General features: G+C 41.4%; 1 protein-coding gene across 1 annotated transcript in view; it reads left to right on the top strand.

The window, feature by feature from the left end:
• The first annotated feature begins 3,351 nt into the window (after window positions 1-3,351).
• pcdh12 (protocadherin 12) overlaps window positions 3,352-14,097 on the top strand; it is a 24,276-nt gene continuing 13,530 nt past the window's right edge. The window contains exons 1-3 of the mRNA XM_081383203.1: window positions 3,352-6,781; window positions 8,279-8,370; window positions 9,178-9,323. Of these exons, the coding sequence (XP_081239329.1) occupies window positions 3,884-6,781; window positions 8,279-8,370; window positions 9,178-9,323 (3,136 nt within the window). The 5' untranslated portion in view covers window positions 3,352-3,883. The remainder of the gene's footprint in view (window positions 6,782-8,278; window positions 8,371-9,177; window positions 9,324-14,097) is intronic.

Raw genomic sequence — 14,097 nt, 5'->3', positions numbered from 1 at the left:
CTTTTCCTCTGGTAAAAGAGTGAATGAGAGAGAAGTGTTCACTACTTCATGATCTGTGTATTCATGCACATGTTTGACACAGAACAGCTCTGAAGCCATGAGTGGATATGAAAAAGAGCAAGAGAGACAAACTGTTATATCTTTAGTCAAATTAGTGCTCGACGGTTTAGGAGGGTAAAGAGTCTCTAATGCGGCCATCGTCCTCATACATGCATCGCAGACACAGATGATTGACTCCTGCTCCTCATCCAGTCTCACTGTCTTTTCTTTATCTCTCTCTCTCTCTCTCTCTCAATCTCTCTCTCTCTCTCTCAATCTCTCTCTCAATCTCTCTCTCTCTCTCTCTCTCTCTCTCTCTCTCTCTCTCTCTCAATCTCTCTCAATCTCTCTCTCTCTCTCTCTCTCTCAATCTCTCTCTCTCTCTCTCTCTCTCTCTCTCTCTCTCAATCTCTCTCTCAATCTCTCTCTCTCTCTCTCTCAATCTCTCTCTCTCTCTCTCTCTCTCTCTCTCAATCTCTCTCTCTCTCTCTCTCTCTCTCTCTCTCAATCTCTCTCTCTCTCTCTCAGAGATGAGACTCAACAGAATGCATCAACCTTTAAACCTTGTATTCATTTGGTTGTCATTTGTAACTCTGATATCACTCTGTTTGTTAAGTCTTTTCTTTGTTGTGAGACTCTTGAGTGCTTGACAGTGCAGCTTGTTTGTCAGATGGACATGATTGCTCTGAATATCCATCTGGAGATAAGAGGCTGTCGTCTGTCAGGAATGTGTTGTGCGATTGTTAGGCATTCCTCCGATGAGACGACTGACCTCACGCCACTGAAACTGGTGTTTATGTGCGTCTTCAGCGCTTCCTCTCCGGCTGCCGAAAGCATCAACACTTCACCTCGGTTTACTGTCACACACTATTGTTTACGCCGTACAATGATGTTTAGCTCCTCGTCCTAGTGTGATAAGAGGAGGTGGAGGTAGAGGAAGCGGGGGAGGCACACACACACACACACACACACACACACACACACACACACATACAGAATGTGTCTGGACTGTGGTCTAATTTAATTCACATATGCCATGTTGAAGAAAACCTCAGCGACGCAATGTGGCAGCCAGATTATACTGGGAATACCAGGGTATACTGGGACTTTTGTTTTTGTGCATTTCATATGGAAAACTAATTGCTTTACGTTGTTGTACACATGCACGTGTGGTATTTTGAAAGAAAAACCGAGTGAGATATGCTTCTCTATGTTTAGCTTCGCTCACCATTCACACGATTATTACCAGAAAATAGATCCGTATGTGTGAACCTTTCAAGAACATGTCCAGGCCACATTTCACCACAAAATCAACAGAAAAATATACTCTCTAAACTGGGTTGGGTTGTTTTAACCCAAATTTGGGTCAAATATGGACAAACACAAATGTTGGGTTAAAAATGTAATTACAAATTTTAACCCAACTTCAACTTTAACTTTCAACTGTACATTTTTTTATTAAATTTTTAACCCAATTTTAACCCCATTTTTTAGAGTGTATACATGTTTAACATTAATAATATTTTAAAAACAAGTATGAATTTTTTCATGGAACACACAGCAAAAATAAATAAATAAATACACAGAATCTATTATCCTCATGCCATACTACAGCTTTGAGTGTGGAAAAGACAACAACTGTTCTAAGTTCACAGTAACCCGAGGCTTCGCGGGGCTTATTGCTTTAATATATATATCCTTTGTGACCTGCAGAAAGAGAGTGAAGGGGAGAAAGTGAAAAAGCAAACACCCGGGACTCAGAGTGCAGGAAGCAGCGTGGAGGAACTGAATGAGGAGTCAAACCCTGGGTTTATACCGGACCAAATGGAGTTAATTAGAAATTGGAGAGAGGATTATGTGTGAAAGCAAAGCCTTGTTTATTTAAGAGATAGACCCTGATCACATGAAGTGACCTCTGACCCCTGAGAAACACATGCACACCAGTTCTTATACTAGGAATAACTCTCTACAGCTCAACTCATCAGCATCACATCACACACAAATATACACTCCAGTGTGTAGGCCTGTGATCTCTCTGAACAGGGCAAGGCTATCCCGTCTGTTATCACATGTTATCACTCTGGGAAAAGCTTTTATTGGCTCCAGGTAATGGGATAGTTTATGTTAGGAGACCCCCATGTAGAGGGGAAGCGGGGTCTGCTCTCTTCCCCTTTCACCATCCTCTTTTCATTGGCCACAAGCCTTCAATAACATATATTATTCTCTTGCTTGTACAACCAAAACCATTGGGAGACGTTTGAAATTATATATGCGAATGGTAGCAGTTAATGCATAAGGTATTGTGAACAAAAATAAAAACATTAATCTAGAACAATGTCCTGATATTTAGTTTTTCTAGTTTTAGATAAAAAATGAACATGCATTTTAGTATTTAGTATGTCTGTCCCTGTTTTGTAATAAAGACAGACTTTGCAAAGGTATACCAAGACAAAAAAAATATTTTGGCTACTCCCAGACATTTCAGAAAACCATCAAATTGAAGCACAAATCCGTTATTTTGGTTTGGGATTTTAAAATGTACAACCAAAATCACTGGGAGATGTTTGAAATGATATATGCGAATGGTTGCACTTAATGCATAGGGTATTGTGAACTAACATTTTTTTTTTACATTCATTAATCTAGAACAATGTCCTTTTATTTAGTTAAATGCATTAAAAATGCACTAGCTTATAAAGAATTATTTACTTAAAAAAACATTTTTTTTAATCAAATCTTTTCTTTCCAGTACAAATTATAAGAAGTAAGACTGAAGTAAAAAAAAATGAAGACTTTGCAAAGGTATACCAAGACAAAAAATACATTCCCCAACTCCCAGACATTTCACAAAACCATCAAACTGAAGCACAAATCAGTTATTTTTAAAACGTCTAACACTAAAGGTTGTTGAAGTGTGTCATAAGACTATCTGTGTTTGTGATAGCAGCAACAGGTTCTGGACTTTCCATCAGCACTCTCAGAGTTCAGATCCAGGCCTTGTTTTTGTGTTCAGGGCCCCTGAGGGTCTCACCTTAGGTTTGCTTCAACACTGACGACAGATTCCAGACACTACGACTCTTATTGTGTTTATTTAGACCGTTTGGAAAAGGAGTAAAGTCAGATGTGTGAAGAGCTAGAGGCAGTGAATGAAAGAAGTGGGATCATGTTTCGCTAAAAGCCCACCGCTGATTCCAGACTCACTGCTACAGACGGGTGGAGTTAACACTGCACACTCCTCCCTCGACGTCTGTCATCGACTCGCAGGCCATTCCCCCTCCAACGAGCCATCCCAGCTCCACAGATCCTCACTTTAGTCCTGAGCCGGGAAGCAGCAGCTGTGTGTGAGTGAGTAGTGCTTTAGAATAACATTGGCTTGGTTTACGCTCTATTTAAAAATCAGAAGGGTCTGGAAATAATCTTTCATGAAAGTGGTTTTGTTGTGTGAATAGTGATCAAAATGTTACCATGATTGTTTATTGTTTAATATTTGTATTAAATAACATGTCCATTGATATCAGTAAAATTCAGTTTTACGGGTAACACTTCTATGAAGTGAAGTAACTATAAAATGATATCATTTTCAAATTTTTGTGACTTTTATAATACTGTAAATGGTAATTTATAGAGTACCTGGTTGTGGTGGTACTGTTTTCTTCATTAATTATCTGTAAAGCATTTTTCTACTTTTTAGTATTTCATTTTAACCACAGAGTAGGTAATGGTGTATAGTTTTTTGAATATCTTTTGTGAATTGTAGATGTCTTGTGATGCATTAGAATGCCTATCTAGGTGCTTAACACATCTGACTCCACGTAAAAGGAAATAGGAAACCTCACACACAGTCATGCTCCAGGTTTGGCTCCTTCTGGCAGCTCTTATTGAGTGTCTGCCCTGTTACGCCCACAATATGGGCTCCGCTCCGCTCATTATCCAATATCGTGTCTGGGAAGAACAGCCCTCAGGGACTCGGGTGGGTCGTCTGCCGGATGACCTACGTGAGCGCGGGGTGACTGGGTCACTGGAAAACTTCCGGGTCGTGCAGCACGGACACGCCCCACCGGTCACAGTTGCTTTAAGGGATGGTACCGTGTCAACACTTGGCCGGCTGGACCGCGAGGAGCTATGCTCGGGTGAAGAACTTTGTGAGCTGGCCTTCAGTGTGCTCTACAGAAAGGGTGGTGCTATGCATTTCCTCTCAGTTCATGTGGAGGTGATGGACCTTAATGACCACAGCCCAGTCTTTCCCAGTCTTGTGCAGGAGGTGGAGATCTCGGAGACGGCCTCACTAAAAATGCGCATCCCTCTGGACCGCGCTGTAGATCCAGATTCGGGACAGAACGGCCTGCAGACTTACTCCCTGTCCTCCAACCTGCACTTTGCTCTGGATGTCCGAACCTCTGGAGGGGCCAAGCAGGCCGAACTAGTGGTCATCAAAGAATTGGACAGGGAGTTGCAGCCATCTTTAGAACTGGTTCTGACAGCCTGGGACAACGGAAACCCACCAAAATCAGGCAGCACAAAAGTTATAGTCACGATTCTCGACTCCAACGACAATAGCCCTGTATTTGAGGAGGCCCCAACAGTTATTGAGCTAGCGGAGGACACAGTCCGTGGGACGATAGTCATCAATCTCCGCGCTACAGACCCTGATCAAGGTGCTAATGGAGAGGTTGAGTACTCCCTTAGTAAACATGTCCCACTGGAAGTGCAAAGACTATTTAGCATCCATCCCAAAACAGGTGCTTTGACTTTACAAGGCCCTTTAGATTTTGAAGAAAAGAATGTGTATGAGGTAGACATTCAAGCTCGAGATCTGGGGCCCAATGCTAACCCATCCCACCACAAGTTGCAGGTCAAATTGCGAGATGTCAACGATAATGCTCCCCGGATACACATAACATGGAATCCACAAAATTCCCCTGTTGCAACAGTCTCAGAAGGAGCACCAAATGAAACTTTCCTTGCGCTCGTGATGGTATCTGATGCCGATTCTGGGGCAAACGGGCAGATACGAGTGCACATTCTGAGTGGATCTGGCCCCTTCAGACTCAAACAAATCCATGGAGACAATTACATGATTGTAACCAATGATACTCTGGATCGTGAGAGACAGATGGAATATAACCTTACTCTTCTAGCGCAAGACAGTGGTGATCCTTCTCTGTCCTGCATTAAGCACATGACTGTCCATGTTTTGGATGAAAACGATAACGCACCAATGTTTACCAAAAGTCACTACCGGAGTGTCCTCAAAGAGAACAACACACCTGGTTCCCATTTCTTGACTGTGGAGGCACATGATGATGACCTGGACCTCAGTGGAAGGGTATCATTCTCCATTAAAGAGTCAAATGACCTAGGGACACCAACCGCATTTTTCTCCGTCCACCCCAGCAGTGGGGCCGTGACTGTCCAGCAATCATTAGACTTTGAGGAATCCCGTTCCTACTCATTTATTGTTGAGGCTGTAGATCAAGGATACCCACCAAAGACCAGTAGTGCAGAAGTGCTGGTTGAGGTACAGGACGTTAATGACAATTACCCCACAATCCATGAGCCACCTCCCAAGAAGGGAGTTGCATTGCTAAATGTCCCAGTGAATGTGGACAAAGGGGAGATTGTGACTGAACTTGGAGATAAAGCCGTGGAGGATAACTTCCACAAACCAAGAAATTACTCTTCCCTCAATAAACCCGAAGGTTTTCTGGCCACTACCATTCGGGCCAGTGATCCAGATTCTGGTCTCAATGGAAGACTCAGTTTTAGAATAACAGATGGCAACCCTTCTAACATATTTTTTCTTGACAAAGCTTCTGGGGAGCTTTACGTGAACACATCTAATGCCACAGAATTGATCGGCAGAACTTTTAAGCTGGGCATAGTGGTATCTGATATGGGAACGCCTATGCTTAGCACAAGAACCGCTTTGGAAGTAACTTTCATCAACTTTCGTGACCACCTGAAGAACTTGTCTCACGATAACCAGGCCAAGTACAGTTCTACAATGCTTTTGGCCATTTGCCTTGGATCAACCTGCCTCGTATTATTTATAGCCATTGCTTTGGCCAAGACATTCTGTCATCCTCACAAACGGGATAACCGTGCTTACAACTGTAGGCAAGCTGAGTCAACCTACACCCGTCACCCACGACGGCCTCAAAAGCACATTCGCAAGACTGACATCCAGTTGGTACCGGCGCTTCGGGGTCGTAAAGAAACCCCACAAGAAGATGAAGCTGAGGCATTGTCATCTGCATCACCCTTAGTGGAAAAACTAAGTCCACAGGGCCAATTTACCCTTACACCAACCCTTGCTCGCATGACTCAGAATCAAGCTCATATGGAAATGGATGGGAACCCACCACTCACTCAAAGCAAGATACTCAGAAAGCCTGGGAGCATAGAGTGGAACGGGACACTTCCCTATAACCCAGGAACACCCTATCGAACCCTGCAAAAGACCAGAAATTCTTCCTCCTCTTCTTTCGCAAACTCACAGGCCAGCACACTTAGACGAAACAAAAATGACGAAGTCAAGCCCATGAACATGGACCCCTCACAAACAATGGCTTCGGTTCCTAGTAATCAGGCCACATTACGGAGACCAAAGACCACAGAAAGAAGAGGGCGGATGGAAGAGTCAGACCACAGGCAGATCCTGAGGAATCTCGTTCGGCTCTCTATGGCGGCCTTTGCAGAAAACGGTTCAATTGAACTGTCCTCTGCCTCACCGGAGGTGCAAGTAAGAGAATTTTTTTTTTTAATTTACTGTTATTTTACATTTCAGATATGAAAATACATTCTACTTTGAAGGCTATTTCAAGGCACTCCAGTTCATATAAGCTCAAGTAGATGATAGTTTTCCCACTCTGGAGTTGTACCGGCCCATATCTATAGCAGCCTTAGGGGACAGCTGACAGATGATGGAGGCATGATGAAGTGTATCCAGAAACAGTTCAGTGTCACACAGTAACTTAAACCTTTAATATGCCTCAGGAGAAAACACTGCCAATCCTCAATGTTATCACATTACAGAGTCCCACTGAATGTGAGAAGAAAATACAGATTCCATGGTCCATGATACTTCTGCACAGTAACATTATACTTCTCTGGCATGTATGGGCTGGAGGGAGTCAGCAACAAATAGCTTGAACTGATCTGATTCTCATAATATTCAAAAAGAAAAGTGAGAATAACTACTTTTCACCAGCTAATATTTCAAAATACCCAAAAGTGCTGTGCTAGTCAAACGCTGTATCCTTTGGGTCTGGGTCCGCCCAGATGCTTACCTCTACCAAAGTGTTCAGCAGAACAAAAGGTCCTGGCACGGGTTTGAGCCCTCACGTGAATACTGGGGCCAGTCAGGAAGAGCGTGGATCCTGACCTCCCTCCACCCCTTTCTCTTTTCCTCCTCTCTAATCCACCCTCCCTTACTCACTTGGCCCAGTTGGCAAATTAGACCTGTGGCGGCTGCAGAGGAAAGGGGTTGAAATGTCACCGGTGCCGGTCCTCGCAGCCAAGGCTGGGTTTCTTCTGTGCATCCTGGAAGGAAACAGCCTCTAGAAGAATAGACCCTGTGTAGAAACAGCTTCCTGTCCTTAACAACTTAACAATCTCTCTAACCCATTTTCCCATCCCAGAGTGCTTAATGGAGGCTGGCAAACAAAGGTAACACTTTATTTTGATGGTCCCTTTCGAGCGTTATGTTGACTATAAGTAACGTTGCAACTACATGCCAACTAACTCTCATTAGAGTATTAGTAGACTGTCTGCTTAATATCTGCTAACTCTTTATTGTGATGCTCTTCAACAGACAATCTACTGACTATAAGTACCTTTGTAACTACATGTCAGCGTATTCTAACCCGAACCCTACCAGTCTACTAATACTCTACTAATACTCTACTAACACCTTAATGAGAGTTAGTAGTACACATGTAGGAGCAACGTTACTTATAGTCAACAGAATGTTCAAAAGGGACCATCAAAATTAAGTGAAACCCAAACAAAAATGATATTGTGAATTATGACATTCTACCAAAACCAAATGGCCTTCAAACCTGCCATGCATTGGATATGTGGTAGTTCAGACATCTTGAACACACAAATTGTTTGGCGACATGACTAACTGTGAATTGTCTTTGATTTTTATTATATATAATAGATTAAAGTGAGTTATGTGATAAGTTCCCCCATATACGTAATAAATGATAAATGTTGTGTCTCTTTAATCCTACAGCAGGTGTCTCAGCTCCTGTCTCTTTTGCATCAGGGACAACTTCAGCCTCGACCAAATTTCCGAGGAAACAAGTATTCACACAGAACTGGCCGGTAAACCTTTTTAACTTCCTTTTGACTTTATTTATACAACTCTTGACTAAATAACACAGAACACAAAGCAATACCACAATAACCAAACTATCACAATAGCCATCTTAGAAGTTGATCTGTTTACCAGGTAGTGTCGGCCCAGATCCGGCCCACATCCGGGTCGTGTGGAATCACCACCTGTACCAGATGTGGGCCGGATCTGGGCCGACTCTACGTTGCTGTCTGGGATCAGTCAGTGAGAATGAGGAGTCTGATCAGCCCCTGTTTGTCTTCTGATTAGTATCCAGCAGAATCCACTACTGTTTCTATGAATTTCATTTATGTTCATTCAGAATCCAGGATAGACTGTGATTCATCAGTGCAAGACAGGGCTTGCTGAAAACAAAGACAGCACAGTCACTTCCTTTTGCTGTGTGCTGTATTGTTTGAGTTTCAATGTTAGCTCACAGAAAAATCCCAGCTGTGAGTAGACTAGTTAACTGATATTAGAGATAATCGTACCTGTTTCACTGTATTGTGCCGGCACCATGGTACAGTGTACCTGGTACTTCAATATACCATATTTAAATAGTATTACAATGAATACCATAATATTCCATCATGGATGTGTCTAAATAGTATCCAGGTACCATGTTAAAAATACCATAATACAATCTATACTACACATAATACAGATTAGCCCTATGTCCAATTCATGCTTCATTTTTCTAAACATCTTACTATGTCTTTCTGAGCTCTTTCCCTCACTGTGATGCTGAACATGTTTCTGAAACGCTCTGACGGCTGTACTGTCGTTGTGTGCTGTAGGTCAGGGGCTCAGGATGCTGATTGGCTGAGCACTAAAGACAGCGGTCACGGCGAGAGTGAAATGGGTGATATGGACTGGGAAACCGGCAGAGACTCACCTGTCGACCCCTTGTATGAAGAAGGCCTCAATAATCTGCTGGCATCTGGTAAATGTTCATACTTTTAAAACCAATTATTATTTTAATTTGAGTCCAATTAAAGGGATAGTTTTGATTCTGTCAACATTTACTCAACCTCATTTTGGTATTCAAAATGCAAATCAGGATATCAGTGTCCATCAACTGAAAGTCCACACAACCAAATCTTTTCATGTGTCAAAACATACGGTCTGAAGAGACAAGACCTCTTTATATGATAATTAGGGCCCGAGCACCGATGGTGAGAGGACCCTATTGTTTTTGCTCCGTTTATTATTATTCTTCTTCTCCAAAGTGAATCGCTTTTTAGAGGGCCTAAACATGCTCGAAAACTCATGAAACTTTGCACACGCTTCAGAAGTGGTGAAAATTTACGTGTGATATGGTTTTCAGAATTGTGGGGGGCAAATTCGGTAAATTATTGCCCCCACATTTTGCCCCGGCTCCTGGTTTCACGTACAGGTATGAAATTTGGTACATACATGTAATGACCCAATACCTACAGAAAAGTCTCTTGGAGCATAGCCCTAAACACAACAGGAAGTGAGCTATTTTGAACTTCCTCCTGGATTTTGGGCATTTTTCGTAATTTCCTGATGTTGTACTTTAACGAACTCCTCCTACAGATTTGATCTGATACTCTTCAAATTTGGTGAGTGTAATCTTAAGGCCTTTGTGACGTTAAATTGCGAAGATCTAGAGTTTTCGTCGAAGGGTGTGCCCTCGGCGGCCTGACAAACATCTATCTATAAATTACAGGAACGTCTGTCTGTCTGTCTGTCTGTGTGTGTGTGTGTCTGTTCCTCGCATATCTCTCGAACCGTTAGTCCGATTGATTTCAAACTCGACAGGTGTCTTGCCACGGGCACGAGTAAGTGCAGTGCCAAGTTTGACATTGTTTGGATGAGAAATGCAAAAGATATCGTTAAATATATCATTTTTAGAAGGTTGTGGTTTAAAAATAAACATTCTGACATTAGAGAGTTGTATCGGTCAAAGAAGCCCCAAGAAGGTTGTGGTTTAAAAATAAACATTCTGACATTAGAGAGTTGTATCGGTCAAAGAAGCCCCAAGAAGGTTGTGGTTTAAAAATAAACATTCTGACATAAACACTCAGTCAGCTACACTGTTTACTTCTGAATATTATAGTTTGGTTCCCGAACGTGATAAATCCATCTATCTATAAATTACAGAAACGTCCGTCTGTCTGTCTGTGTGTTATTCGCATATCTCTCGAATGTGAGATAACCACTAAATGTGTGAAAACCACTATTTTCTGTTTCAAACTTTCACATAGCATCTTTAGGTTATAACAACATTGAAAATCAAAATCTGGATTTGAATTTTTTAAGATTTATTATAAAAACGGATTATTTTTTCCCAAAAATGCAATAAATTCATGACTTTTTTTTTTTTTTTTTAAATGCTATTAATCCATTGAATCAATATAAAGTTATTTTTGATCATATTGCCATCGCAAGAAATATCTCCTGAACTTTTTTGACGGCGATCAGCTCACAAAAACTGATTTTGCACGGGCACTTTGCACTGCTCCCTGAATCGAGGTGCTTATTCATTTGTGGATGTAAACTGAATCTGTAAGTCAGCTATGCTGTTAGTGTTTACTTCTGAATATTATATTTCATTCTGGTGCGCTTAACGTTGTCGCTACTGTGTAATAGTAGCCTATGCTATTCACCAACTAAACATATCCTATTCAATGCGTTCACAGTCTCTTTCACGGGCATCATTTGTAGTTGCCTATTCACAAACTGTTTGCTCAAGCATAGCGTTTTCTCGGAGTTCACTGTGTGCTTTTTACCATGCACAAATAAAAATGTCACTGAACTTTTGCTGTGTAATTGTAACAATGAGCACACACCAAACCAACAATTACTAAAAACACACACAAAAACTGATTTTGCACGGGCATTTTTTGCACTAGTTCACCCAATTTCGGCCTTTTGGTGATATATGCATGATCAGATAAGTTCAATATTAATGTTGCTTGCAGTTCTGATGTTGCTAGGCAACCACAGACAGCCTGCAGTAACTCAGGCATACAATTTTCAATCTGCCACAAACTTCACATGTTTGATAAGAGTCCTGTCCTGAACACATGCCAATGCTCATTATGATTATAGCAATAGCGCCACCTGCTGGTAGCAGGAAGTGTGGCAAATACAAAACGTGCTCGAAAAATCATGAAACTTTGCACACGCTTCAGAAGTGGTGACAATTTACGTGTGATGTGGTTTTAAAAATTGGGTGGGGCAAAATGGCTTACTTATTGCCCCTACATTTTGCCCCGGCTCGACGTTTCACGTACAGGTATGAAATTTGGTACACACATGTAAAGACCCAATACCTACAAAAAAGTCTCTTGGAGCATAGCCCTAAACACAACAGGAAGTCAGTTATTTTGAACTTCCTGTCAGATTTTGGGCAGTTTTTGCCATTTCCTGATGTTGTACTTTAACAAACTCCTACAGTTTTGATCTGATCCTCTTCAAATTTGGTGAGTGTAATCTTAAGGCCTTTCCTAAAGGTGCCGGGTGGCGGTGGCAGGGGTGCGAGGGCCCTTTTCATCGCTGCTTGCAGCTTTAATTTAATTTGGGTTTTGATCAACGCACATGCTTGCTTGATTAGCGAGAACAAACCTCAGTGGTTGTCATGGGTGAAGCATTTGAGCTTCTATTTAAAGTCACCCTGCCTGTAGTCAATAATAATTGTATCCCCTAAAACTCCTCTTTGATCACCAAAATGACATTTAAATGTTTGCTTTTTTCCATGGAAAAAAAAATTAAGGAAAAAAGGAAGCTATTTTCTTCATGCCTTAAAATATCTTGAATGTAACTCGACACCCTTGCCTCATTTAGTATGCGTGGTTCTATGAATATGCAAATGAGCCCCGCCTCCACTCACTCGCTCAGCTCAGAGATCCACTGGTTGACGATCACACGTTGATCTGATTGGTTACAAGGTAGTTTGTGATGTCAGAAACACCAGCGATTTCAAAGCGTGTGTTTGAGACTGTCTTTGGTTCACTGCAGTTTTAAGGAGGAAATACTCAGCAATGCTGTCGATTTATGAACTTAGTCAAGTCAAGTCAAGTCATCTTCATTTATATAGCGCTTTTAACAATGTAGATTGTCTCAAAGCAGCTTTACAGAGATAAGCGTATAATTTAAGGTAACAGAGATTGTTTCGGCTTTACAGCAGAGTTAAGTTATTTCCATCTAAAGTTAGTTTTAATTGATTTGGTTCCGTCGCAATGATCATTTGTTATTAAATTAGGGGCCGCTAAGACGACACCATTCCCTCTACACAGACTTTAAACGCGAACCTGTGAGAAACGCTGATGGCGGTCACATGCGCATTTAGAATGGGTTCTATAGTTATGTGCGTTAGAATATACGCAGGTTTGGAATTCCCTACAAGCCAAGCCTAAACAAAGTACTTGTCTTTCCTTATAAATTTTGATAAGGAATTTTATTTTATTTGTTGCTTTGGGGTAGGACCGCAAACTTACACATGGTTTGTCTTAAAGCGGATTAAAAACACCACATAGACACATAAACAACATTAAAAGCTGGATTTACACCACAGGGGAACTTGAACATATTTGATTTGCTGTGTCTATGTGCATTGATCAATGTTTCTGCATGAATAAAAGCCTAAATTAAACAAACGAAATGAGGGTGAGTAAATGATGATAGTACTTTCATTTATGGGTGAATTATAAAGTTAAGTCATACCACAGAAGTAACAGTGATGTTGTACTGAATATGAAGTGTGCTACAAACACAGAGCTGAGAGAAACAAACACTGAAATACTGGACTAAATATCAGCCCTTTGTAACTCTGCAAAACTGTAACGAATGTGAGTAGAGTTAGAGGAACAGAGCTAACTGTGTACAGTCAGGTGACATGAAATGTTTTCCTGATTCTGAATACAAGACAGGATTTACTACTTGTTATATGGGATTTCCAGATATCTCACATTTATCCTGTTTACCACATTCTTTTCCATATACAGTAAGACAACAAATAAGGCAGAAACATCCATGCGTAAAGTTTGTTGATCTGACATGCGTAGATTTCTGCCGCTGTGTTTCCTTTGTCTATGTATAGAGTAAATGTTTGTGTGCAGTTCCTTCCATCTATTGTTCGGAGATTCGGCAAGCTCTAAATTAACGGGGACCTTTTTTGTTCTCCTGAATCAAAGGTCTGGTCTGTTTTCTCTGGTTTATCTCTCTGATGTCTGAGCAGTTTTACCTCAATCAAAGATACACAGTGAATGATGTTACAAGCTGCTGTCCAAACACACGCCCTCACAGGTGTCTCCACTCTCCAGAGGTAGACAGCAGCATTAAGCTGCCTTTTAAAGAGACCCATTTTGCTTTTTTGACATTAACTTTCATGAAGTGTGTAATTTAGTTGTTTGTGAATGTAAAGGTCTGCAAAGTTTCAAAGATTAAAGTGCAGATAAATTAAGTTATTGACTCCCAAAAGAAAGAATAATTTCTGAACTGCCTGAAACGAGTCGTCGGTAATTCCAGTTGCACTTCCAGCACGAACCAATCAGAGCAGAGTAAACCGATCACAACAGACTGACCAATCAGAGCAGAGTAAACCGATCACAACAGACTGACCAATCAGAGCAGAGTAAACCGATCACAACAGACTGACCAATCAGAGCAGAGTAAACCGATCACAACAGACTGACCAATCAGAGCAGAGTAAACCGATCACAACAGACTGACCAATCAGAGCAGAGTAA

The sequence above is a fragment of the Scardinius erythrophthalmus genome (genome assembly GCF_964197995.2).
Source record: "Scardinius erythrophthalmus genome assembly, chromosome: 13".
In the NCBI taxonomy this organism is placed as follows: domain Eukaryota; kingdom Metazoa; phylum Chordata; class Actinopteri; order Cypriniformes; family Leuciscidae; genus Scardinius; species Scardinius erythrophthalmus.
The sequence above is the reverse complement of the archived record's forward strand: the minus strand, read 5'-3'. Positions and strand labels throughout refer to the sequence as shown.